This window comes from Sycon ciliatum, chromosome 3 (assembly GCF_964019385.1).
Source record: "Sycon ciliatum chromosome 3, ocSycCili1.1, whole genome shotgun sequence".
Classification (NCBI taxonomy): domain Eukaryota; kingdom Metazoa; phylum Porifera; class Calcarea; order Leucosolenida; family Sycettidae; genus Sycon; species Sycon ciliatum.
In genome coordinates, this window is record NC_088645.1 from 32,768,601 (window position 1) to 32,794,960 (window position 26,360).

Here is a 26,360-nt window from a genome sequence, read left to right on the forward strand (position 1 = left end):
CTATCGTGAGCTGCGACGTACTCGCCACCGTCGGGATTTTGTTATTGCATTATTTTTTGGCGGAAGTATGATCAAGTGTGCAGCCCTCGTTTGTCATCTAGATATCCTGTCAGCGCTCGTCAAGTTCAGGGCAAAATTAATGGATCTACTGTCCGTTGTTTTGGCTTCGACTACTGTAGCTGTGTTGCGCATGTCCTTTGAACTTTTGATTTCTGGCTGTGCATGATCGTGCCAAGAGTAGAATTATAAGCTCCCGAGAGTGTGCAGCTCCTGGTGCCCTTTCTATGGGGTTCGCCGATGGCGAAAACTCACATCACATGGTGTAGTGTTCCCGTTGTTCGTTCCAGCCAGTTTTAGCGAGCAGCGGAGTAACGAGAGAGCTTTGAAGCTCAGGGCCCTACGCTATGCTTTTTTGCCTTGATGACCTAGACAAAAAAAGCATACGGATGTTATAAATTCATATAAAATTTTCCTTTTTTTTTAAAGACATAACCTGGGATTCGAACCCGCACTATCGCCCTGCATGCATCCCCCGATACACTTCGCATACATACTAACAAGAGTACATGAAAACCAGAGTGTGCAGCTTGGGGTCTTCTCTGCTATGGGTGTCTGTCACGGCGAAATTCCGTGATTACATCATTTTGGTGCAGATCTGAGGCGGGAAATGGCGTAGTGCGTACAACTGAGCTGCAGTTGTGCAGAAAGAGACCTGCTTGAATCCTGCTTGTACGCACTACATCACTAAAATGATGTAATCACGGAATTTCGCCGTGACAGCAACCCATCCGAGCTGCACACTCTGGTTTTCATGTACTCTTGATACTAATTCTTCCAAGTTGCGTCACGTTATGATCTTGCATTTGAAAGCCCTATTTGAATATGCATTGTGGCCAGCCGTCTTTGATGACACAGTACGGTACGGGACAGGTACGGTCGAGGGTAATACGACACCGTCTACCGCCTTGATGACCTAGGCAAAAAAAGAATAGGGATGTTATAAATTTTTCAATTCTCCTATTTTTTAGGCATAACCCTTTATGGACGGATTACTAGCACAGTATGCACCAGAATTACAAAATGTCAGTACAATTTTCAACTTTTCCATGTCATAACTTTGGTGTCCACTTGATTTTCACAATCAAGGGCTCATTGGAAAGCTCTTGGCGAGAACTACGTCAGGGTACCAATCTCCATTATCCGGCCGCCACAAATCAGGCGCGGTAACACAGCAAAGTCGTCTTCAAGCCTGGTATGCAAGCAAATTCGTCCCATCAACGCCATTCCACTCTCCTTCATCGCAGAACGCTCAAATCTGTTTGAGACAATTCAAACTTCAGCCGGCTACGTCATTATCATGTGCTCATTCGCTCAAAGAGCACACGAAAAGGGATTTTCCCCCAAAATGGCGAAATGATCGATCAAAAATTTGAATTTGCCGAGGTAAGAATACGGCGTGCGATATCTCTGGCGTCCGACATTGTAACTCTTCGGCGATTGTTGCATTGGACAGCTTGGAGTTCCCGCTACCACGTAGACCCTTCGATTGTGGAATTTACTCAAGAAACGATGGAGTTACGAAGTTACGAAGTTTCGATCTTATTAGATCGAAACTCGTACAGTCCGTCCTGGGATTCGAACCCGCACTATCGCCCTACATGCATTCCCCCATACACTTCGCATTCATACTCATTCTTCCAAGTTGCTTCACGTTATGATCTTGCGTTTAAAAGCCCTATTTGAATATTGCGGCCAGCTGTATGTGACCAGCTGTGTTTGATGGTACGGTACGGTACGGGACAGATACGGGATAGCGCCAGGCGTGACACAAACACACAAACAAACACCAAATTAAAGGTGTGTGGACCCTGGCTAGCGCCAGACGTTACTGAAGTAACGTCTTCTGCATAGCTACGGGAATATAAAAAAAGCACTCCTGACAGAGACGTACTGCGCGTATGCAACTCCCCAGCATAATAAAAAAAACACTCCTGACAGAGACGCACTGCGCGTATGCAACTCCCCAGCATGATCAGGGCAGGTAATCGGATTGCGCGCACGCTATCCTTCGTTGTACGTAGTACGAAACGTACCTGACACACGTGATGTGAGTTTTCGCCGCCGGAGACCCCATATGCAGAGTTGCACACTCTTGGGAGCTTCTTTTTACTCTTGATTATACAAGTTAGCTGAGTGGCCGTGAGAGATTATCATCAATAAATTCCACCTTGGGCTGGGAGATCGCCAGGCTGCATACTCTTGGTATCAGGTATCAGCTGTGTGAACACCTGAAATCATGTAAGCTCCCCTTGAAGCTGCCGTCACAATAGCAGAGCGCTTTAGCCAAACCAGCATAGCTCCCCAGAAAAGAAAAAGAAAAAAAGCATGCAGTCAAATGGTCAGTAGGTCTGAAGATAGTGTGGTTATTTTCATGTTGTTGTTATAAAGTCAACTTCGCTAATAACGACTGCGGATATAACGACAATTCGCGAATAACGACAGAATTTCCATGCCCAGAGCAAAGTCCCATCCAACTGTAATACATATAATGGGACTTCGGGCATCACGACACTTCGCGAATAAGGACACTTTTCTGATGCCCCGCCGAATGTCGTTATACGCGAAGTTGACTATACCCGGGGTCGTTGTTGACGAGGTTGACTGTACAGTTGGACCTCGCATAACCGCATACAGTGGAGATTGGATATAACGACACTTCTTCAGGAGATAACAATATGTCACTATATTCGATCTGTCACTAAACCCGATCTTCACAAAGGACTTGCTATACGACTTGGGCAACAGAATTGTGTCGCTAAACTCAATCTGTCGTTATATGCATTGTCGTTTTATCCGATCTCCACTGTACATTCGTTTTCCACAAAAATATCCGGATAGGCGAGGGAACTGGATAATCGAACACACGTGTGTATGCATGGCAAATGCTGTAAATCGATAACCAACGATTTTCTTCCGGATGGCGAGGCATCCGGATAAAAGAGGACCGGATAAGCGAGGTCTTACTGTACATGTCCACGCCTTTGCGCAAATGTTATCGTCTCTGTAATCTAAGTCTATACTAATCTTAGCATCCCGCTTTCCACTGCTACCCTCTAAATATGTTGCTGAAAAGTTAGAGTCTCATAATCTGTCTTTCTGTGTGTTTCCTTTGCTTTGAGAGTCAGTTAGTGATGGCAGTTCCACAGAGGAACGTCAAATGAACTGTTCGTTGTGGAAACGTGTCCCTGCTTCTCTGTCCGCTGTCACGGTGGTGACTGTGGAGATAGTCTCTGATGACTGCACGTACGAGCACCGCACTATTCCTCTCTAGTTTACAATGTTTTGTTGTGTTATACCTTATGGCTGTTGCTGCTGCTGCCGTTGTTGTCGCTTTGGTTTTTCTTGTGGACTTATTGTTGCTGTTGCTGCTGGCCTTGTTTGTACAAAGTCGATCGGCTGTGGAGCACCGCAAGAGAGTCGACTGCGTCTCCTGAAGGACTTGGAAGATGTCGTATCCAACCAACACTTTGAGGAGGTGAGTGTGGTGGTGGTGGTGGAACACTGCCGTCAGTACCTCCAATGCATGTACAGCACTGCTCAATGAAATCCAGTCGAGTCACTCAAGTACGCGCCGGGCGTTGCGCAGCCATGGACCTGCGGACACTGGGCTGCGAAGTGTTGCAAGGCGCAAGCTTGAGCGACTACTGGATTTCATTGAGCAGCACCGTACTATGGTTGTGGACATTGAAATCCGTTTTAAAAGAAACCTAGTAGCCACGGGGTGCTGGCCTTGCAGCCGTGAGTACTGCCGGTTATTTTTGCAGTGTAAACATGAACTACAGTGTGTGTATATGCGCTAAAAGCAGTAAGGGTTCAGACCTTGGTCATCCCATCGGATTTCAATGTGTATGGCAATAGTAGTCTTTTCGATCTTGCATGTGTCTTGACTCTGCTTTTGAGTCAAGTGTCACATTCTGATGCTGCTTGTTTATAACGGCGTTTATATGAGTTCCAGTGGGTCTCAGTGACCATCAATCACGTGTATATTGGACAAGATTGCGATCCTCTGCATCGTGTCCTCTCTCAGCTCCTCCACTCCTGCCATCACTTCATATTGGGAGTCAGATTTTGGGCCCCCCTTTCTTGAGCCTCTTGTATGGGAAAAATAACACATTTGTGAAGCATCAACACAATTACTTGAAGTACATGAAACGAATCGTCGGATCCCTTTTGAGTTATTTTCTTGTTGTCCTTGTATCCTGTTTGAAAGTTCATGGTGGAGGCTGTGTGGATGGAGGTCAATGATCTGCTGGAGCCTCAGCAGACTGCTGAAGTCCGACAGCAAGCGCTGACGTTTCTCTCTTTCCTTGCCAAAGGACAGGTAGGTGACTTGAAATGCCGTGGTTGTTGCCACCAGTTTGCGTGTGTCTTGATGGTGTGCATTGATGGTGTGCATTGCACAATGACGTAATTTGTACCATAAACACCCTTCAAAGCCACCTGGGCATCGTCGCCTCGGGTGTTGAACAATGCATTCCTGATCCCGGCGTACTCACAAGTTGTTGCTCATACATTTCGTATTTGGCAATGCGCACTGGGTCAATGACTTGGTTGGTGATGTTGTCAAGGTTCTACTGAGTGCGGATACTGCAGTTCTCTCACCTTCCAGCAGTGTAAACGATGAGCCTCTTCACCTCACTGTTGACTAGTCTCTTTGTCTATCCTGAACCCAAGCTCGAAGCCCTCACCCCACCGTCCCCTTTTTCTCTGCTGTACCTTTTTTTTGTCTCACAGGTGGATCGACTCGGTCCGTGCAATTTGAAGCTGTTCGATGTCGTCACGCAGCCGGAGCACTTGTCGGAAGACTTTGTGGAGCGCATGCTACTGCTGAGCTGCATAACGAATGAAGGCCGCTCCATCACGTTCATTCAACGAGACCTTGGTGAGTGGGTTCTGTGCTCTACAGCGCCAATGTCATACCGTATGTCCGCACCTTTAAAGCCATGGAGGTATATTCGATTATGAAGCCAGTCTCAGTTATAAAGCCATGGGCCTCATAAATGAAATTATATCTGAGGTATGTTTTGTAAAAATGAAGGAATTAGTACTGTGCTAACAAACTCTCAGCCCAGCAGGAAGGTTGAACAGGTGGATTTCGATTTAAATTTCTATGTGGACTTGACTTTCATGGCATGGCGTAGTGGGTGAGTCATTTTGCATCTAAAATAGCTAGGAAAGCAGCGGTGTTTCGAATATAAGGCCATGGCTTTAAAGGCGCTGACATACGGTAAGCTGTGTGGATGCTGTTTATGTTTATCATGTGGGAGGTCTCACGGAACGAAATACGTGGCATGAACTACTCAAGGACTTTGTTCCTGCGGAGTCCATGTCTACTTCACATTTCGCAAAACTTTCTTCACCACGCATGCTTGCCTCGCCGGAATGGACGTCCCACGTGCGCGCAATTTATGTTGCGGAAACTCCCTTATGAGTCAGATTTGGATTTTGGGTTTTTTTCTAATTTTCTTATGCCGCTGTTCTTGCTCCCTACACGCCGTTATTTGTTTCTGCAGATCATTTCATTCGCACAAGTCTACCCACACTGCGCGAACATGAGCAGTAAGTTGTCCATGCCTTTAAAACGGAGAGAGCGTGCAGCCTGCCTTGTTTTCAGGTGTGGACGTGCGCCCTTTTTTTGATTTGTTTCGTCACAAATCTCTCTTGCTCTGAGTCACGCTCGCTCTGAGCCACTCTCGCTCTATATGCCCCATGCTTACCATCAACTCCCTTCACTCCACAGCCAACACCACTGTACTGGTAATTATATATCATATCACTGTACAGAGGAGTCCCCAATCTCTATGAACCAGTGACTTTCTGAAGTGTAGCAAGAACAAGCTCCGGCTGCTTCTACCGGGTAGACAACATTATCCCCGCACCTATCCCACAACTGTTGGGTCATTCTTGGTCTTGGTAGCCGTTGTGATTTCCCTTGGGCCTGGAGACAAAAAGCCATTTCTTTCCCCCTGCAATACTGCTCTGTATGCAATGTGGGGACGTATTGTTTGGATTTCTGAACGGCACATTGTCATCCGTCTTTGCTCTATCCCTCATTTTGTTCTCCTGTTGTCCTGCAGACTATTGAAGCTACTCGATGTGTTGGTCATGGTCGTGCAGTACAATGCTGCGTTTCTCAGCGACAACACTCGTCACGAGCTTGTCAAGTATGGTTACTCAGTGTGTGTGTGTGTGTGTGCGTGTGTGTGCACGTGTGTGTGTGTGTGTACCTGTGTGTGCACCTGTTAATCATGGACTGCTTCTGGCTAGATGAACTCCTGTGTAATCACTGGTGCTAGTGATACTTATATCAGACCCACTCTAATTTAGCCACCCACACTAGTAGCAAGTATTACCTTCACTGGGGGCAGGAGTAACTGTAGTTGGATCCCAGGACGGATACCATGATGCCGTCAATACTTTTCTGCACCTTGTCCTCACCCACTTACTGAGGTGTGGTGAGCCCATAAGTGGGATCATTTCCAAGTCCACCCATAGTGATTTCAGGGGGTGTCGGCCGTTGTTCAATAGCCAATTGAGTCATCTTTCCAAGATTCCTGTTGAGTCAGTCTCCCCTTCTCCTGGGGAGTTGGGGGAGGGGGGGGGGGGGGGGGGAGAGACCTACGTGACCAGTTTTGGCAGTGAGCAAGTGCAGTACAGTTTGTGCGTGTTTCTGTATGCGTGTGCATTCCTCCGTCTCGCAGAACGTGTGCCATTGTGTGCCACCAGGAGCGTTGTGTCGACTACCCAGATGTAAGTTGCATCTCCTTCCTGGTGCGCATTGAAGATTGTGTGTTTGGGGAACGACACTCGTGTCTCTGTGTGTTTGGGGAACGACACTCGTGTCTGTGTGTTTGGGGAACGACACTCGTGTCTCTGTGTGTTGGTCCTCGTTCCGCGGTCAGTTCTATTTTGTCCTGTACGCACTGCTTCAGACAGCGCGGAAATTGAGGCAGAACCCAGTACCGATGTGAATGAAAATGAAATTCCTAAACCAAGGTTTGGAACTGGCCAACACAAACACTCAGCAAGGTATCTCTAATGCGACCAACTGAGGCACTGCAAGGTGTTGATCTTCTCTTTCTTTATTCTCTTTTTTTAAATTACATGTAGTGGAAAGTTGCTTCTCACTTGCCGGTCGCCCTATTTCTCTGCCTCCAACTAACACAAATTCTGCTGTGCGTGTTGTTATTTTCTGATGTAAGGCGTGTATCAAATTGCTGGATCGCATCCTGCGTGGCTGCTCTCTGCGTTGCGAGAGTCTCGAGTTCTTTGTACTGGCCCTGTGTCATACCGTCAACCAGGAGCAGTTCTGCACCCCTAGCTGGGAGGTAGGCGCATGAACTGCCCGCGTGGCGTGGTGCTGCATGCACGTGCATCTACGTGCGTGTGCGTGTGTGTGTGTGTGCTGTTTTCTGACAGTCGGTGTGTGTCTGTGTGTCTACACATCAATGCCAGTCCAGCCCTTGTTACTAGTACAGTTGCGCTCACTGAAATCCGACCATACGTTCACAGCTGGCGCCCTCAACTTCCTCGGCCCTTGACGCCCTGGAAATGGAATGAATACGGCTGGGCGTACACATGTACACATACAATGATGTAATCGGAACTGGTCCAGGGCGCCAGCTTTGCACTTTGGGTCGGATTTCAGTGAGCGCAACTGTACTACACTGTATCATGTACTGCTCTTGTTGATCGATCCTGCCGATTTTCACCCCGTTCTGTGCTCGGCTGTATGTCAATCGGTATGTCTATCAGTCGGTATGTCTGCCGTGGCAAGCGAATCTCCTGTTGTTGTCACCATCGTGATATCGTGATACGGTGATTTGGCACTGAGCCTACAGTATGACAGTCTTTTTTTGATGATTCATGATGACCCGAACAAAAACTTCGCCGTGGAACTCTTGTCGATACTAAACCGGTCGTGGGTACTGGTCATATTTATTTTATTATTATTTTATTCCAAGCAATACATGGCTGGGGTAGCTAATGACCACTTTGCGTGGCGATTGTAGGGTTTTTATTGCCAACCATGGCTAACATGGAAAAGAGTAAGAAGTCAAAAAGAAAAGGAAAAGAAGACAGAAGCAAATATGGACTAAAATTGTGGTCTTCTGGTAAAGCAAGAAAAGCCTGCTGGAGTCTTCCTGAATCTGTGGCCTTCGATAGCTCAGTTGGTAGAGCGGAAGACTGTAGTGTGTACATCACTGTGATGTGCAGTCATCTTTAGGTCGCTGGTTCAAATCCGGCTCGAAGGATTTTTTTGCAACTTTTTCGCAGCTTTTTCTGTGCGTGCTTGGGAACTTTGTGCGAGAAAGAACTTGATAAAGCTGTGGTCATGCTCATCACTCTGTTTGTATTTTTTTTCGCTTCCTTCCCTTTTGTATGAGTTGGGCAATGAGAGTTGCTTTAGAATTGGCGTGTCCTCAATTTCCTGTGGGGTTCCCTGGCTTTTAGAGGTTGTGCGAATGCCACTATTGTATGGGGTAGCGAGCCCATACGTGTGGTGCCACTCAATACAAACACACATGAAATGATGATGACGGATGTAATGGTTAGACTCGGGCGGAGAGCCAAGGAATAATTAATAAGAAGAAAAGAGGGCCAAAGCAATGTTATCGCATGAGCTGATTGTAAAGAAACTGATGGTGTTAGTGGATATCGTAGCGTAACTTGCAGCTCTTTGGTCCTCTTTTGTTCTTACAGATATAATGTAATGACATTATTGTATATGCTTTGTATGGAGTGGAGAGCTCCTGTGTGTCATGTCACTTTTCACAGAAGAACTCAAATGATGACGTAATCACTGTATTCACATGACTTCTAAAGGAACATGCTCTGTGGGGCCATGGAGAAATCTTTGTGTGTGGATAAATCTACACAACGTTGTCACTGGGGATTCTCAGACCATGCCCTCATCTCGGGCAATTTCTTACAACCTGGCCTGTTCTCACACTATTGTTCTTAGATTCCCAATGTTGGTGTTCCTGTCACACTTGTTTGTACGGACATGCATCCAACATTGTAAATTCTCACATGTGTGCATACTCGTGTGTGCGTGTGGGGGGGGGGGGGGTGTGCGTGTGCGGGCGCACCATTGGTGCACATGTGTTTGTGTGCATAGTTAATTCGCAAGCTTCTCGGTACTCACATGGGACATGCAGGTGTAGAAAAGCTCTGCTACTTGCTCAGCTGCCAGTAAGTTGTCTGCTGCCGTCTTCTGTTCTATGCCCATGAGGATTGTGCTGCCTCTGCTGCTGCTGCTGCTGCTGGTGGTGATGGTGATGGTGATGGTGATGGTGGTGCTGCCTCTGCTGCTGCTGCTGCTGCTGCTGCTGGTAGTGGTGCCTCTCCTGCTGGTGTCACTGGTGCTGTGGCTGCTGGTGCTCCTGGTGCTGGTGCTAGCGTGTCTGTCAGTTTGCTACGCTGGGTCACTGGAATCACTAGTATTTGAGACAGTCCTAGAACAGAGGAAATGCACCAGGCAAGCATTGTGCACTGTTTACTAGTCAGTGTGTCGGTGTGGTTGTCTTGACAACCTTTGGTGCTAGATGAAAATATCCATTCTCCACCGAGTTTCTTCTGATCGAAAATGTGGAGTTTCTCAACTAATAATGGATGACATATCCTTGTATCCTGATAATGGTATTGGGTGCTCTTTGTGCATATCTACTATCTAGATCTACAGTCAAGAGCCTGTTTACTTTCGAATGTCAGTTACTGTGACTCACATACGTTTTGATGGCTGCAATCAACTGTTCAACGGCCTGTATACAGTCGACTCCACTTATAGCGAACTCGCATACAGCGATTTTCGTGATATAGCGAACCGTTGTCCACGTCCCTGTTTGAACCCGTACAAAATTGACCCTTTATAGCGAACAGTCCAACCCCTCCCGGTATGCCTGGCAAAGTATGCTTATGCGGGCGACTTGGAACGTAAACGTAGAAAGCAAAACAGTGTGTGGGTGTGTCGTGGGTGTCTATGTGTGTGCGTGTTTGTGTGTGTGTGTGTGTGTGTATGTGTGTGTGTACGTGTGTGTGCGTGCGTTTGCAGGGAGAACTACAACAAACCAGGTGTCATACGCGGTGCTATCTTCTTTCTCAGTATGTCGCTCTGGGGCTCCAAGCACGTACCCAGCCTGCAGCGATCGTTTGCCACGGTTCTTCCATCATTCGTCAAGGTACAGATGTGCTTCTGGTACTGTCTGTGGTAGTAAAATGAGCTGGAGCTGTGTTCACAACTGGCACGTGTACATGTGAAACCACGCGTTTGTGTGTATATTGCTGGCTCTTGGGGCGTCATGCGTATGGGAACATGCCGAAATGGAAATTCCAACATGTTGGTTTTTTTTTCAGAGCGTATCAGGCGCATACCAGCGTACATGCCAGTCACTTTGACTGGTGGGGTCAAAAATTAGACACAAACCGCACATAAGATGAATCCTCTTTTGCCCATTATCCGAAAAGTGATGACATGGATTTTAGGGTTTTTTTGCATTCCGGCTCTTGACACGGCCTGCTGGTTGCGAATGCGACCCAGACCAGCGATGTGATACGAGAGTGCATGTATCACCACTAGGTCCCCACTGCCTCCAGGGGCGAATGGATTGTGGAACGGGAAGCCCGGAGTGAAACCTACACTCCTCATTATTTCTTTGGTCTGCTGTTTTCTTCTTCTCCCAGGCACTGGAGTGCGTGTGTGCCCCGGTGGCATATGAGCTCGCGCTGTCCATGAACCGTCTGGTGAAGAAGTACGGCACGAGACTGCAGCAGAACATGTGGGGCTACGTTATCGACGTCCTGGAGATCATCTCTCGGCAAACACCCGGCTTCAACAGCCAAACGGAGCAAACGCGTGTGGTAAGCTCTGTCACTGCACCGTCGTGCTTTTGTTCTTTCAGACGCTCAGTGCAATGGGAATACGGCAAACCCTGTCTAAGCCAACCGCTCAAGGGACCTTTATTTTATTTATTTATTTATTACACTCAACTCGTGGTCCATGACCGATTGGCACACAAAGTGCGAGAGAGGGGTGATAGCCAACCATGGCAAGAAAAGAAGAGAAAAGGAATAAAGAAAAGAGAAGAAGGAAGGATAAAAAAGCTTACAAATGTGGTCCCCGTGTACTGGTGGTCTCCTTGTCCAGGGTCATTTGACTGGAAATGACATCCCTTGGTCCTGGTTGTTGTGTTACTCTGGGACATGGTGGTCGCCTTATCAGAGTGGTCGCCTTGACGGGTTTTACTGCAGTGTTGTTGTAATGCTCCTTATATTGATTTTGTGGATTTTTGTTCCATCAGCTGCTCCACGAGAATACTGGTCATAGGATCAGTAATGTTATGGCACTGCTCCCCGTCTGTAGACTGCTGTATTTCTCACTTGCCTGTGTTCTCTGTCCTGTCCTGCACTGCACTCTTGTTCTCTGCTGCCCGTCCCGTCCTGTAGTTTGCCATCCGTGACAAAATCAACGACACTCTCACCACAATGGAGAAGCTGTACGATGCAGGCACGTTAGCGGCTAAGCCGGATATGTTCTTCAACTTACTGGAGAAGTGGGTCGGCGTCCGAAGTGTGAGTGGTGGCCAGCCCTCTCTCCCCTGCTGCTGCTGCTGCTGCTGCTGCTTCTGGTGGCACTGCTGCTGCTGCTGCTGATTGTGGTGCTTCTGGTGGCACTGCTGCTACAGCTGCTGCTGCTACTGCTGCTGCTGCTTGTGGTGCTTCTGGTGGCACTGCTGCTGCTGCTTTTCCTGCTGCTGCTTGTGGTGGTGGTGCTGTCGCTGCTGCTACTACTGCTGGTGCTACTGCTGCTGCTACTGCTTGTGGTGCTTCTGGCGACGCTACTGCTGCTCGATCTGTTACTGCTGCTTGATGTGCTATATGTTGTCCCTGTTTCTGCTCTAGTTTCTGCTGATGGTTGTTGGCTGTTAGTTGTCACTGTTGTGATGTAGTCTACACTACTGTTGTTGTTCATGTAGCTGTTGCTGCTGTTGCGGCTTGTTTTGTTTTGTTGGTACTGCTGGTGATGGTAGTGATGGTGCTGATGCTGTTGTTGTTGTTGTTGTTGTTGTTGTTGTTGTTGTTTGAATTCTTTATTCTCACGATAGCACCATCGCCAATAAGAGATAGTTGTTGTTGTTGTTGTTGTTGTTGTTGTTGTTGTTGTTGTTGTTGTTGTTGTTGTTGTTGTTTGAATTCTTTATTCTCACGATGGCACCATCGCCAATAAGAGATAGTTGTTGTTGTTGTTGGTGTTGTTGTTGTTGTTGTCGTCGTCGTCGTTGTTGTTGTTGACGTTGTTTTCTGTAGCCAACATCAACTGAACTGATCATAAAGTTCCGTATATCCTTCATTCACCCGGCAGAGTCTTGCTGGGTGGAGAAGCTCAACCAGCTCATTGAGAAGTTCTACAAGTAAGTGATGTTTCAGAAATTCGAGGGTCTCGCACCACAGAGAGAGGGGGCTGCACCATTGCCCATTGCCTCTGAGCAGCTGATACTGATATTCAAAGAATGCAGTAGTACCTGCATTGTGTTATATGTACACACAGAATTTGTGAAGGAGATTTACAGAGTATGTCGTAACTCCAAGTTTCTTGCACAATGCATTTGACTTGTTGCCAAGTCAAGTGTCCTGATGAGTGCACTGTGCGAGAAGCCCGTATTTGCAACACACTCTGTAAACAAACCTCCGTTGTGCTTTTTGTGTGTAGTAGTGCTGCACATAATTGTGTTACATGTATATTTGTGATGCGCACACTGATTTCTCTGTTCCAGATTTGACGCATGTGCATTATTTCTTGTCTCTGATGCTAGCTTGCCTGTGTTTGTTACATGTATCTCCTGTCTTTGCCTACTCCCTTGTGACATTTGATTTGTTTTGCTGTGTATGTGTTTGTGCCGCGTGTCTGTGTTTGTCTGTGTGTGTGTTTGTGTTTGTCTGTGTGTGTGTGTGTGTCTGTGTCTGTGTTTGTGTGTGTTGTAGGAGTGAAACACGTCAGTCGGTACGCATATATGTACTGGACGTTGTGTTTGACATGGTCAATGCCTGGTGTTTCATGTACCCGGTGAGTCAAGTAGATGCTCTTCTGCTGCTTCTCCTGGTGTTGCTGCTCTGTTGTGGCCATTGCTGCCAGTGTTTCTGCGTTGCTGCTGCTGTTGCTGCCAGTGTTTCTGCGTTGCTGCTGTTGCTGTTGTTCAGCGAGGTATGGAGCTACAATCACCTTGGGGAAAATAAGGGATTGATAAATTGATGGGTCTCTTCTATAAATCTTTCATATCACTCACTAGGCAGAGCAGTATCTTAGTTTCTTCTGTTATTGTTTAATGCTGCTGAAGAAACTATCTGTGACCCCTTTCTTCACTTTTCGCCTGTTTTGTGTTTGTCTATGTTTGCAGCATGAGATGCTGGATCAGATTGTCCTGTATCATATGCGTGCCGTCCACCGTGAGCCGCTGGTTGCCGTGCGCACAGCCGTGACGCAGCACCTGGTCAGTCTCGCCCAGCAGTGCAGCGACGTGCAGCACTTTGAAAAGATCGTTTACATCATCTACAAGGTGAGAGCCAGCCTGGGCCCTACACGGTGGGAAGGACTTGAATTGTCCTGCTCTGGCTTATGTGCGAATGATGTCTTGAAATTTGGTCCTGTATCCGAAACAGGCATCTATACGAAATATTTGTGCGGGAAAGTGCATTATGTGTTACCAGGAGTTGTTTTCCCTTTTGTTGGGCTGATTCTTTTTTTCTGTATTCACCCACTGCATTTCCTATTTGATCCTTTCTCTCGATCTCTTTCCTCTCCACTCTTCCCCTCCTTGATTGTTGGGCTTCTTTCCACTGTGTGTGTGTGTGTGTGTGTGTGTGTGTTTTATTGCTTAGGTTGCAAGTCGTAGTCTCGACGTTCCGGCGAATATAACCGAGGTATTAAAGGGGTGTGTGTATATGTGTGAGTGTGCGCGCATGTGCACGTGTCTGTGTCTGTGTGTGTGTGTGTGCGTGTGCGTGCGTGTGCATGTGTATGTGTGCACATATGTTTGTATTTGCTGTTTTGCTCGTGACCTTTTACACTAAGATCGATAAGAAGAACTGAATATCCGGTGTCTCTCTTTGTTCTGTGTGCTGTCAGGCCGAAGAAGAGGATACTCTGCGAGATGCCACGGTTGCTGTAACCGGTCTTGTCTCCATTTTCAAAGTTAGTCATTTGCTTCGATCATCGAGATTTCTGAGCTTTTCACCATCTATTGTGCTGTGGTCTATTGTCATGGGACCGGTCCAGGAGTTTGATTCCTGTGAATAAGAATGATGATGACTATCCATTGCATAGTACGACTCATCCGACTCATCTGACTCATAGACCCATTTACCCATCTGGGATTTGATGCCAGACCTCGGTGAGAGGTAAAGGCCTCGTAACTGGCTTCTTGTGAACGAAGCAAGCGACATGGGCCCCGTGTACTTGCATCATCATGCAACAGTATGATTGTAACTGATCTTGTTGTTGAGTACCATATTTCCACAGTATAAGCCGCACTTGAGTATACACTGCGCGCAGATTTTTTTGGTAAAAAAGGAGCAGGACAAAATGTTACGAGTTATGACCAACTGTCCACCAACAGAACCAGATTATAATACCGTCAGCGAGTGCTTTTGTCGTTCTTCTTTGTTACCATAATTAAATTGGCTCACCATCCGAGTTCAACAGATTTTTTCATCACGAAATACAGACAACTACCCGGTACTTCACGGTTCATTTGACCATGGTAGTATTATCCACACCGACTTCTCAACCTTGTGTTCTTCTCTGTTGTTCTGTTGTGTTGTCCAGTACAAGTTGTTTCATTTACCAACTGCCCATGTCAGCTACGTCTTCCAGCTGCTGTTGACGCACATGAAGAAACAGTACGAACTCGGGTACAGTTCTCACGTGGCTGCACAGCTGAAGATTGCTGTAAGTGACCGTGTGTGTGTGTGTGCGTGCGTGCGTGCGTGCGTGTGTGTGTGTGTGTGTGTCCGTGTGTGTGTCTGTCTGTCCGAAAAAATGAAAAATAGGGATGCACTGGCCAGAAAAGCCACTTCAAACAGCTGTGTGGTGGATACCAGGCTAAAATTAATGGCGGTCAGTTCACCACCAGCCTTGCACGCTGTTGAATGGTGTAGTCCCAGCACAAGTTGCTATGTCTAACAAGGCTGTTCGCTATCAGGGCATGTTTGAGTCTGTCCGTATGTCTGTGGGGGGGATGAAAGTACAGTATACACAGGTGTGCAGACTCACGCATTCACGTTTGTTTGTTTTACTCATTGTTGTGCTCTTTATCTACTGCCTGACTGGGTATATTTCGATTTTCAACACAGTCAAGTCATTGTGTGGCCGAATGATTTTGATACTGTGGCAATGGCTCTGTCTGTCTGTGTGTTGGTCCCTTCCTCCCTCCCTTCTTCCCTCCCTCCCTTCCTCCCCCTCTCTCTCTCTCTCTCTCTCTCTCTCTCTCTCTCTCTCTCTCTCTCTCTCTCTCTCTCTCTCTCTCTCTCTCTCTCTCTCTCTCTCTCTCTCTCTCTCTCTCTCTCTCTCTCTCTCTCTCTGTCTCTCTCATCTCTCTCTCTCTGTCTCTCTCACTCTCTCTCTCTCTCTCTCTCTCTCTCTCTCTCTCTCTCTCTCTCTCTCTCTCTCTCTCTCTCTCATAGGTATTCGACTGTCTTATGTCACTGCGGGCTAACAGCCAATTGAGACTGGGTCTACAAAGCGGCGAGGACACCACCGAATTCAGTGACTTCATCTACTGCGATGGAAGGTATGGGTTTTGCTGGTTTGCTCCTCGATGACTTTGTCAACGCATTTCCCCTGGGATGCACACTACACCGGTAATACACTCTCAAAAAGTCGATGTGGCTTATATTACGATGGTCAAATTAACGGTACTGAACAGGGTAGATGTCTGTATTTCATCACTAAAAATCTGGGTGCAGCTTGTACTCCCGTACGGCTTGTACGCCGGAAAATACGTTACTGTAGTGTCTTGTACTAAAGCCTGTCTCGTATAGAATCCTTTTTTGAGTACAAGCCTGTTTTTCAAGATGCACTGGTGGCACATAAGCCTGGTTTTAGTGTTGACATGCATAGAAATACCTGGCTCGAGTAGAAGCCTGACTTGAATAGAAGCCTGGCACTGGCATCGGCTTCTACAGGAATACGCCCGGCTTTAGTACGCGCGGCATGTTCTGTGTGTTTACTTGTGTTCAGGGATCTACTGCAGGTGGCGGACACGTTCAGCGGCGAGGGAGATCCCCTGCCCATAGTGCCGGTCGTGCACAGCACCCTGCACTTTGCCGACGTCATGCATCTGATTGAAGTGTGCCTGGAGCAGGTAAGCTAGCTACAATGAAACCTGTCTAAGATGACCGCTCAGGGGACCTGCGAATTGTGGTCCTTCTGTACAGGTTGTCTCCTTACACTTACACTTGCTAAGTACAGTAAAACCTGTGACTAACGACCACCCCTTGGTGCCAGAGAAAGCGGTCTTTAGTGGCAGGTGGTCCTTAGTTAGAGGTTTTCATCGCACAAACATATATGAATGTGAGACCGTCCATGCCTGGCGAAGTGGTCTGTAGTACCAGGCTGGTCGCTAGTCACGGTGGTCTGTAGTACCAGGCTGGTCGCTAGTCACGGTGGTCTGTAGTACCAGGCTGGTCGCTAGTCACGGTGGTCTGTAGTACCAGGCTGGTCACTAGTCACGGTGGTCTGTAGTACCAGGCTGGTCGCTAGTCACGGTGGTCTGTAGTACCAGGCTGGTCACTAGTCACGGTGGTCTGTAGTACCAGGCTGGTCGCTAGTCACGGTGGTCTGTAGTACCAGGCTGGTCACTAGTCACGGTGGTCTGTAGTACCAGGCTGGTCGCTAGTCACGGTGGTCTGTAGTACCAGGCTGGTCGCTAGTCACGGTGGTCTGTAGTACCAGGCTGGTCGCTAGTCACGGTGGTCTGTAGTACCAGGCTGGTCACTAGTCACGGTGGTCTGTAGTACCAGGCTGGTCACTAGTCACGGTGGTCTGTAGTACCAGGCTGGTCGCTAGTCACGGTGGTCTGTAGTACCAGGCTGGTCGCTAGTCACGGTGGTCTGTAGTACCAGGCTGGTCGCTAGTCACGGTGGTCTGTAGTACCAGGCTGGTCACTAGTCACGGTGGTCTGTAGTACCAGGCTGGTCGCTAGTCACGGTGGTCTGTAGTACCAGGCTGGTCGCTAGTCACGGTGGTCTGTAGTACCAGGCTGGTCGCTAGTCACGGTGGTCTGTAGTACCAGGCTGGTCGCTAGTCACGGTGGTCTGTAGTACCAGGCTGGTCACTAGTCACGGTGGTCTGTAGTACCAGGCTGGTCGCTAGTCACGGTGGTCTGTAGTACCAGGCTGGTCACTAGTCACGGTGGTCTGTAGTACCAGGCTGGTCGCTAGTCACGGTGGTCTGTAGTACCAGGCTGGTCGCTAGTCACGGTGGTCTGTAGTACCAGGCTGGTCGCTAGTCACGGTGGTCTGTAGTACCAGCCTGGTCGCTAGTCACGGTGGTCTGTAGTACCAGGCTGGTCGCTAGTCACGGTGGTCTGTAGTACCAGGCTGGTCGCTAGTCACGGTGGTCTGTAGTACCAGGCTGGTCGCTAGTCACGGTGGTCTGTAGTACCAGCCTGGTCGCTAGTCACGGTGGTCTGTAGTACCAGGCTGGTCGCTAGTCACGGTGGTCTGTAGTACCAGGCTGGTCGCTAGTCACGGTGGTCTGTAGTACCAGGCTGGTCGCTAGTCACGGTGGTCTGTAGTACCAGCCTGGTCGCTAGTCACGGTGGTCTGTAGTACCAGCCTGGTCGCTAGTCACGGTGGTCTGTAGTACCAGGCTGGTTGCTAGTCACGGTGGTCTGTAGTACCAGCCTGGTCGCTAGTCACGGTGGTCTGTAGTACCAGCCTGGTCGCTAGTCACGGTGGTCTGTAGTACCAGCCTGGTCGCTAGTCACGGTGGTCTGTAGTACCAGGCTGGTCGCTAGTCACGGTGGTCTGTAGTACCAGGCTGGTCGCTAGTCACGGTGGTCTGTAGTACCAGGCTGGTCGCTAGTCACGGTGGTCTGTAGTACCAGGCTGGTCGCTAGTCACGGTGGTCTGTAGTACCAGGCTGGTCGCTAGTCACGGTGGTCTGTAGTACCAGGCTGGTCGCTAGTCACGGTGGTCTGTAGTACCAGGCTGGTCGCTAGTCACGGTGGTCTGTAGTACCAGGCTGGTCGCTAGTCACGGTGGTCTGTAGTACCGGGCTGGTCGCTAGTCACGGTGGTCTGTAGTACCAGGCTGGTCGCTAGTCACGGTGGTCTGTAGTACCAGGCTGGTCGCTAGTCACGGTGGTCTGTAGTACCGGGCTGGTCGCTAGTCACGGTGGTCTGTAGTACCGGGCTGGTCGCTAGTCACGGTGGTCTGTAGTACCAGGCTGGTCGCTAGTCACGGTGGTCTGTAGTACCGGGCTGGTCGCTAGTCACGGTGGTCTGTAGTACCGGGCTGGTCGCTAGTCACGGTGGTCTGTAGTACCAGGCTGGTCGCTAGTCACGGTGGTCTGTAGTACCAGGCTGGTCGCTAGTCACGGTGGTCTTTAGTACCAGGCTGGTCGCTAGTCACGGTGGTCTGTAGTACCAGGCTGGTCGCTAGTCACGGTGGTCTCTAGTACCAGGCTGGTCGCTAGTCACGGTGGTCTTTAGTACCAGGCTGGTCGCTAGTCACGGTGGTCTTTAGTTACAGGTTTTACTGTATTGTAATCATGGTCTTTTTTCGTCTTGATCCTCTCTCTCGCTCTCTCTGTCTTTGTCTTGTTCAGGAGAAGCAGTACAGTGTTGTGGACGTGGTTCTGAGGCAGCTGTCTCGGCTACTGCATCACCGCCTGCTCATCCTGTCCACCGACTGTGACCTGAACAACCTGGGAAGACAGCTGTGCGAGCTGGTGAGTCGCCGCTCATTTAGTACAATATTATCTACAGTCGAACATCAAGCTCGTACACCAAGGGACCGTTGATATTTGTTCTCAAGAACGGGAGCTTGTCTTGTTGTGAATGTATTATTAAATGAGCATTGAATATTCATTGGCTTGAGAGAAACATGCAAATGGGAAAAATCTGAAGAAAACATTTGGCTATCGCCACCAGGACTCAAACCAGGGACATTCACTTGAGGCCAGCGATGCTCTAACCACTGAGCTATGGTGTAGCTGTCATCCCAGCAGAGACCGTTCAACATTAAAAGCAAATAAGCATTGGATTGACTTTTGTTTTCGGCGTGTGTTGCTGTTGTCGCATCCAGGCAAAATCCTCTCGCCGTTGCTCGTTGAAGGACATGCCCATATCTGCAATGGATATCTCTATTCAAATATACCCTGTGAGTAGGAGTCTGTCTACACTGAGAGCTTCATATTTGCTTTTGTTTTTGTGACTTGCATATGGTGGGTGTAACTGCCCGGCTCTCTTTTTAACTAGCCACATCTGCTGTTTGCACTATTAGTACTGGGCTGTATTGTGCACGCTGAATGGTGTAAAAAAACATACACCAACGCTCGAGGTCCGTTTATTTATGTTTCTTGCTGTTTTATCCGAATCCAGTACTGATCAGGGTAACAGAGCAAATGTTTTAATTAATCTTTTGCAGTGAGAAAATGGTTTTGAGTGAATTTCAGTGCACATTGAGATTTGGCAGTTGTCGCACAACTCCTTTGCCGAGTACCGTAATGCATGGACAGTGTACACAGTAGTCACTTTTCATGTGCCACCAGTATCTCGCGCTCGATTCGTGTCGTTCCTTGTATCTGCTCCGTTTCCTGTTCTTGCTGACGTGATGTTCTGTCCCTTTGTTTTGCTTGTCGTCTAGGTTCTGACCGCTCTGGTGCCCTACTGCAGCAAACTCACCAAAAGCACACAGGTACGTCGTCCTCACCGCACTAGCCGTGCTGATAACTCTTGACCGTGCTGGGAAGAAACTGTATGCCGGGTGTTGTGGGTTGTATTGCAGCACCCCGGGGGTCAGGGGTGTAAAGCACTACGTTCCGTTTGTGGACTGTCAGGTTACCCGTTTTCCTCAATCAGGAACCTTTCTCTGTATGTGTTTGCTGTGAAGTAGAGCTGGTACAGATGTACAACAGACTGTGAAGTAGAGCTGGTACAGATGTACAACAGACTGTGAAGTAGAGCTGGTACAGATGTACAACAGACCATCCATGATTGGAATTTTTAATGCATTTCCCACCCACCTGTGTGGATTCACAGGAAGCGTGGGTTTTGAAGTCTGAAGAAAAGGGTACGGTCGCTGCTGGGATGACGACTACACCATAGCTTAGAGGTAGAGCATCGCTGGTCATAAGCGAGGGTCCCCTACCTCGAGTCCTGGTGGTGACAGTCCATTTTTTTCTTCAGAATTTTGCCCTTTGCAGCTCCTTCACCCTAATGAATAATGTGTGTATATATGTGTGTGTGTGTGTGTGTGTGTGTGTGTGTGTGTGTGTGTGTGTGTGTGTGTGTGTGTGTGTGTGTGTGTGTGTGTGTGTGTGTTTGTCCATGTGTTTGTGTGTCTCTTTTCTATGGGTCTCAGATGATCTTGGTGCAGTCACTGGAGAATGGCTTGGTGGCCGGCCGTAAGAGCTGCCGTGCGTGCGTCGTGGCCCTGTCCTTGTCCATACTGGAGATGCAGAGCGTCATCACGCTGTAAGTAGTTACCAGTTACACTGGAAGAGGGACAGGAGCATTTATACAGTCAGACCTCGCTTAACCGCACACATCCGTTTTCCACAAAAATATCCGGATAGGCGAGGGAACCGGATAATCGAACACACATACTGTATGTATGCATGGCATATGCTGTAAATCGGTAACCAACTATTTTCTTCCGGATAGTGAGGGATGCGGATAAAACAGGACCGGATAAGCGAGGTCTGACTGTAAGGTCCCTTGAGTGGTCGTCGCCTTGGAAAGGTTTCACTCTCGAACACTGCTGTCTGGTGTTCACTGGTGTCTGATGATCCCGGCGTGCGTGAAACTTGGAGTTACAACCGATTATTCATCATCTTGTACTTGTTGTGGTCTCCCTGTACGTGTTATACTCAATGTGGGGAATGAGCGAGCAACGTATGTTTGACGTGGGCGTGAACGCTGTGCGCATGGTTGTGCTCTGCCCACGAGTGAACCCCAGCCAACAGCACTCTCGAAAGGTCCCTGTGGCTAGACTGGCACACGTGCAGGATTTGCATGTATTATGTGAATCAGTCTAATCGCATGTCCACGTTTGCACAAGCGTACAATTGGAGATTTGCATGTCGTATGAATGGCCTATTAGGGGTTACGCTGGCGCTATGTCTGAAATACCGTCCTTCCTCCCTTTTGTTGTTGTTGCGACGTCCGGTACTTGAGCTCATTGTGATGCTAATGTGCCTGTACCGTCCTTGTGTCTGTACACCTGCTGGTGTGGGTGTGTATGTGTGTGTGCACGTGTATGTGTGTGTGCATGTGTATGTGTATGCGCACGTGTGTGTATGTGTTCTTATGCAGGCGTATGGAATCACTGTTACATCGTCTCACTTTGGTATCAGCTGCACCTTCTCTAGCTGCACCGGTTCTAGAACTTCTCTCCAGTGAGTACTGGTGCAGTGTAGTACAGTGCAGTACAATGCAGTACAGTCTACTTGCCACATTCATACATAAGACGAGTTCGGGAGTGTCGGTGTCTGGACTGGCCATGCTATGGTGTGGTCGCCGTGCACTTATCGGGAGCTTTGGTCTGCTGGTCGACACGTTTCCAGTTTTAGCAGTGAATATCAATACCCAACATGAACACAGTGACTGCATGCTACACGTAACACAGTGACTGCATGCTACACTTTGTATTACGTAGTGCATGTTATAGGGCCAAGCAGATCCACGGTTTGCAGGGTTTGTTTGTTAATGGGAGGTATGCGTCTAAGATGGCCGTCACCTTTTTGCGGGGCAAGTTATCCCGTACTTGGCAGGTATAACCCGCTATAGTACATTTATGAGTACATGTATGACCACACAAAGTTCATGACCTTTTATGCAGAGTTGGTATCAAGGTGTGCACGGTTGTAGTGGACTTGCCCCGCAAAACCTAATGGCGGGGAATTGACGCATGCCTCCCGTTAGCTACGGTAGTTAAACAGGAGCGAGAATGTTGTTCTTGTCTCTGTTCTTTGTCTGTAGACCTGGTGCAGATTTCCAGCCTGTACGCTAGCTTTAACGCTGAGCAGTACAAGAGCATCTTCGCTATCATCCTGCCCTACGTCGACCCATCCCAGTAAGTCTGAACGCATCAAAAGTGATATTGTGAATGGGCCTTTAGACTGACTCAAAATCTCACAGATCAATAAATCAGAGTACAACTTCACCTTCTAAGATCACACTAGTCTTGCAAACGAAACGAAAAGACCGGGATGTCATCACTCAGGAAATGAAGAGCATTCCGCTGTGTCAGGCAATGCAGATACCAGAGGAAGACAAAAAAAGTGCTAGTTACAGCGCAAGGGAAAAAATGGTAAGATACCGCGAAGTAAGCGGCATAGCCTTAACCATGTGTTGTAAGTTGAATGTCCGAAGACATTTCTCGTCCTTATCGAGGGAGATGCTAACCTTCTCTCGGCTCATACAACACACTGAGTAATACTGGGGACGAAGGCTTATGTACCGTTCCCAATGCGTAAAGTGGCAATAGTTGCAAAATTCTGATTCTCAGTAGATACGAGTTTGTCGTTGCACAATCGATCGTCGGCGCATTTCTCTGCCCGACCGCTTGTGCTTGATCGTGGTAATGCCACTGTGCGGGATGTGCAGCGCCGTGTTGCTATGGCAACTGTACACAGGATTTGATTGAACCACCCTGTCGAAGTTTTGGTCGGCGTGGTCGCGATTTTCAATTGATATACCTTCCGCTTGTTTGTATGCGAAACTCTGTAACGGACACATGCAGTGGGGATTTAGTTGTTCTTTTTGGTTGCCATGGTAACACAATCCTCCATTTGTGCTTGTGGTGTATGTCTGTTGTTCCGTTGATGCGCAGGTTTTCCCTTTACATTGTGACACTTGCCCATCACGTGCTTGCTCTCTGGTTCGTCCGCTGTCGAGTGCCGCAGAAGAACTTTGTTACATTCATTTTGAACGTGAGTTGGCCATGACGTGGGTACATGTAGTATGCCACTTGGCTCTTTTTTCCTTTGGCAGATTTTCCCTTCTGTCTGCTCTCTGCCTGGAGCTGTCACTGTGGATAATGTATGTCTGTGTAGCATGTGGAGCACCTCTTGCCTTGCACATATTCGGGGGTTTTGGCGCTCCAGTACTGTCACTCTGTTAGCGCATCAGTGGTGCAGCGAATGTTCTTGGCTCGAGTCCTGGTGGTGACATCTGATTTTCTCACACCTCTTTTTTGGCTATTCCCCTTCTCTATCTCCCCCCAAGCTTATGACAATTTGTGTTTTTAACTTTTTGTTGTTTCGTTTTTTTTGGGAATAGAAATTACGTCACATCTCCCAGCATATGCAGAGTAACCTGCGTTCATCGTCTATCTTGTCGGATACCAGTGTTACATCAGCCGGTTCTGGTACCGTAACTCCGGGTTTGGAGCAGTCCGGTCGCCACTCTAGACGTACGTTGTCTCAGTGACCGCCATTGCTACTTGCTGCTTTCTGCTTCCGTGTTTTGCGCTTGCTTACTGGTGCGAATGGTGTCTCCATCGCTGTTGACCCTGCTGGCACTGGTGATGGTGGTTGTTCCTGGGCAGTTGGTAATCTGAACTTCCACTGCCGTTGCTGTTGCTGCTGCGACCACTGCTGTTGGTGCTTCAGCTGTCACTGTTGCTGGTGTGTACAATGGTGTTGCTGCTGGTGTGTACAATGGTGTTGCTGCTGGTGCGAACCCTTCCTTTGGCTTTACGGTGTTAATGTGCCCAACCCCATGTATGTGTATGTTTGTGTTCATGTTTGTGTTCATGCGTGTGTTCATGCGTGTATTCATGCGTGTGTTCATGCGTGTTCATGTGTGTATTTTGCCGACGGTGATGTGCAGATTCGGGCCGCGGCAGCGACGCGTCCCCAGCCGTCGTGCGCAGCCACGACTTCTCCCGCCAGCAGCGTCTCGAGGAGAACCTGCACATCCACGAGGAGCTGTGCGACGTCTGCCTGGACATGATGATGCGCTACACGCACACCGCTTGCTCTACACTGCACAGCTGGTAGGACTGTAGAAACTGTTTCTGGATTTGTTTGCTTGGTGCCAGCCATCACCGCCGATTAAAGGGTGTAATATCAGTAGCCGTTGCACAGAACAACAAGAGCAAGGCCAGTTTGTCGCTAACTTACCGCAGTGGCTTGTATTAAAGCCTGCCTTTTATAGAAGCCTTGATCCAAGAGGGTGGTGGCGTTCCTGCTGATGCGGAAAACTGGGCCTTTGGCCGCCGAGTCTCACGCGAACCGTGAATTTTTTTTGTAGAAGCCCGTCTTGAATAGAAGCCTGTCTTGAACAGAAGCCTGATTTTCAAGATACACTGTCTGCACACAAGCCTGGCTTTAGTGTTGACACACTGTACAGGCAGAAATATTCGTCTGGAATTTAATTTCGTCTTTTTCGTCCAAGGAGCTTTTGGTCTTAATTAAATGCCGGCCTGATATCGATTTGTCCAGCTTTTCAATGCACTCTTACGATCCACGGACGAAATTTACAACCGGACGAACTCCCTTTCTTTGGAGGTGGACGAAATTATTGACCGACGAAATTTTCTGCTTATACAATACAGTAAAACCTGGTGTAAGCGACCTCTGGGTTTAGCGACCTCTGGGTTTAGCGACCTCTGGGTTTAGCGACCTCTGGGTTTAGCGACCTCTGGGTTTAGCGACCTCTGGGTTTAGCGACCTCTGGGTTTAGCGACCTCTGGGTTTAGCGACCTCTGGGTTTAGCGACCTCTGGGTTTAGCGACCTCTGGGTTTAGCGACCTCTGGGTTTAGCGACCTCTGGGTTTAGCGACCTCTGGGTTTAGCGACCTCTGGGTTTAGCGACCTCTGGGTTCAGGGACCTCTGGGTTTAGCGACCTCTGGGTTTAGCGACCTCTGGGTTTAGCGACCTCTGGGTTTAGCGACCATCTGCTCTTAACCACCGTTTTCCCATGCACCGACAGTTCTACACAAAGACTGTGGAACCTGGTTCTAAAGACCACCTGGCTTTAACGCCCGCTTTTGCTTGCACCGTGGGGTGGTCGCTTAAACCAGGCTTTACTGTACATAGAAATACCTGTCTTGTATAGAAGCCTGTCTCCTATAGAAGCCTGCAAAATTTCCCCAAAAAGGTCATAAGCCGCGGCCTTTACACACAACTTTACGGTACTCTGAGTTCCGTGCTTATGCGATCATCAGGCAATCATCAGGCAACCTGATTGTGTAAGCATGAACTCAAGAGTAGGGACCAACTAGCCTTGCCCATTGTTGTTCCGTGTATTACACTCTGCCTGCGCGGTGTTGAGCACTATCAACACACTGGGTGCATCAGTAGTGTGTTGTGTCATTGTCACACTAGAAACTGAGAGTGTGCACCATGACTGTAGTACAGTCAACTTGGCTAATAACGACTGCGGATATTACGACAATTCGCGAATAACGACTGCGGATATAACGACAATTCGCGAATAACGACAGAGTTTCCATGCCCAGAGCAAAGTCTCATCCCACTGTAATACATAAAATGAGACTTCGGGTATAACGACACTTCGCGAATAAGGACACCTTTTTGATGCCCCACCGAATGTCGTTATAAGCGAAGTTGACTGTATTCCTGCTTGAACTTCAGCTGGGAACAAACTTATGTGTGTGCTGCTTTCTCCTATTGAAACAAAAGTCTAAAGTTTGAAGCGAATGTTTGTGCAATATGTACTTGTGCACTGTGCCAGAGGAAAGTAACAGATAGACGGAGGACATTGAAAGTCAGTACTGAGTTGATTCCTATATTGAATTCTTTAGTGGACCATGTGTCTGCAAGCTTCAGAAATCGTTTAAAAAATAATTAGGTAAAAAAAAACCAGTAAATACCCAAGTCACAAGCAGTTTTGTTGGTTGCGGTCTAATAGTCACACACATAAAAGTTCAACTTCTAGTTCGTTTTTCTTAGTTCAGTGTGCATGTAAGCACCCTTTTCGCATGCCCTGGCTCGTACCAGTGTACGTATAGTCCACCCTGTGCCCCCATTGCTGTTCCCCGCACCAGGCAAGCATTGTGCACTGTTTACTGATCAGTGCGTCAGTGTGGTTGTCTTGACAACCCGTGG

At 48.3% G+C, this 26,360-nt stretch overlaps 1 protein-coding gene and 2 non-coding genes across 3 annotated transcripts in view; 2 read left to right on the plus strand and 1 right to left on the minus strand.

The window, feature by feature from the left end:
• Nucleotides 1–26,360, plus strand: part of LOC135812004 (tuberin-like) — a 39,169-nt gene that overhangs the window by 1,256 nt on the left and 11,553 nt on the right. Inside the window, exons 2-29 of the mRNA XM_065325298.1 lie at nt 3,449–3,535; nt 4,271–4,381; nt 4,795–4,942; nt 5,574–5,619; nt 6,138–6,224; nt 6,762–6,810; nt 7,263–7,388; nt 9,182–9,255; nt 10,115–10,241; nt 10,744–10,920; nt 11,506–11,631; nt 12,367–12,470; nt 13,042–13,123; nt 13,455–13,613; nt 13,936–13,977; nt 14,183–14,248; nt 14,882–15,004; nt 15,739–15,845; nt 16,295–16,418; nt 18,887–19,009; nt 19,366–19,440; nt 19,927–19,977; nt 20,644–20,756; nt 21,597–21,679; nt 22,263–22,356; nt 23,116–23,215; nt 23,565–23,697; nt 24,117–24,282. Of these exons, the coding sequence (XP_065181370.1) occupies nt 3,449–3,535; nt 4,271–4,381; nt 4,795–4,942; nt 5,574–5,619; nt 6,138–6,224; nt 6,762–6,810; nt 7,263–7,388; nt 9,182–9,255; nt 10,115–10,241; nt 10,744–10,920; nt 11,506–11,631; nt 12,367–12,470; nt 13,042–13,123; nt 13,455–13,613; nt 13,936–13,977; nt 14,183–14,248; nt 14,882–15,004; nt 15,739–15,845; nt 16,295–16,418; nt 18,887–19,009; nt 19,366–19,440; nt 19,927–19,977; nt 20,644–20,756; nt 21,597–21,679; nt 22,263–22,356; nt 23,116–23,215; nt 23,565–23,697; nt 24,117–24,282 (2,903 nt within the window). The remainder of the gene's footprint in view (nt 1–3,448; nt 3,536–4,270; nt 4,382–4,794; nt 4,943–5,573; nt 5,620–6,137; nt 6,225–6,761; nt 6,811–7,262; nt 7,389–9,181; nt 9,256–10,114; nt 10,242–10,743; nt 10,921–11,505; nt 11,632–12,366; nt 12,471–13,041; nt 13,124–13,454; nt 13,614–13,935; nt 13,978–14,182; nt 14,249–14,881; nt 15,005–15,738; nt 15,846–16,294; nt 16,419–18,886; nt 19,010–19,365; nt 19,441–19,926; nt 19,978–20,643; nt 20,757–21,596; nt 21,680–22,262; nt 22,357–23,115; nt 23,216–23,564; nt 23,698–24,116; nt 24,283–26,360) is intronic.
• Nucleotides 8,217–8,315, plus strand: Trnay-gua (transfer RNA tyrosine (anticodon GUA)). The gene is made up of 2 exons: nt 8,217–8,253; nt 8,280–8,315. It is a non-coding gene; the product is annotated as a tRNA-Tyr (tRNA).
• On the minus strand, nt 22,586–22,710 carry LOC135813210 (U6atac minor spliceosomal RNA). The gene has a single exon (XR_010553010.1). It is a non-coding gene; the product is annotated as a U6atac minor spliceosomal RNA (small nuclear RNA).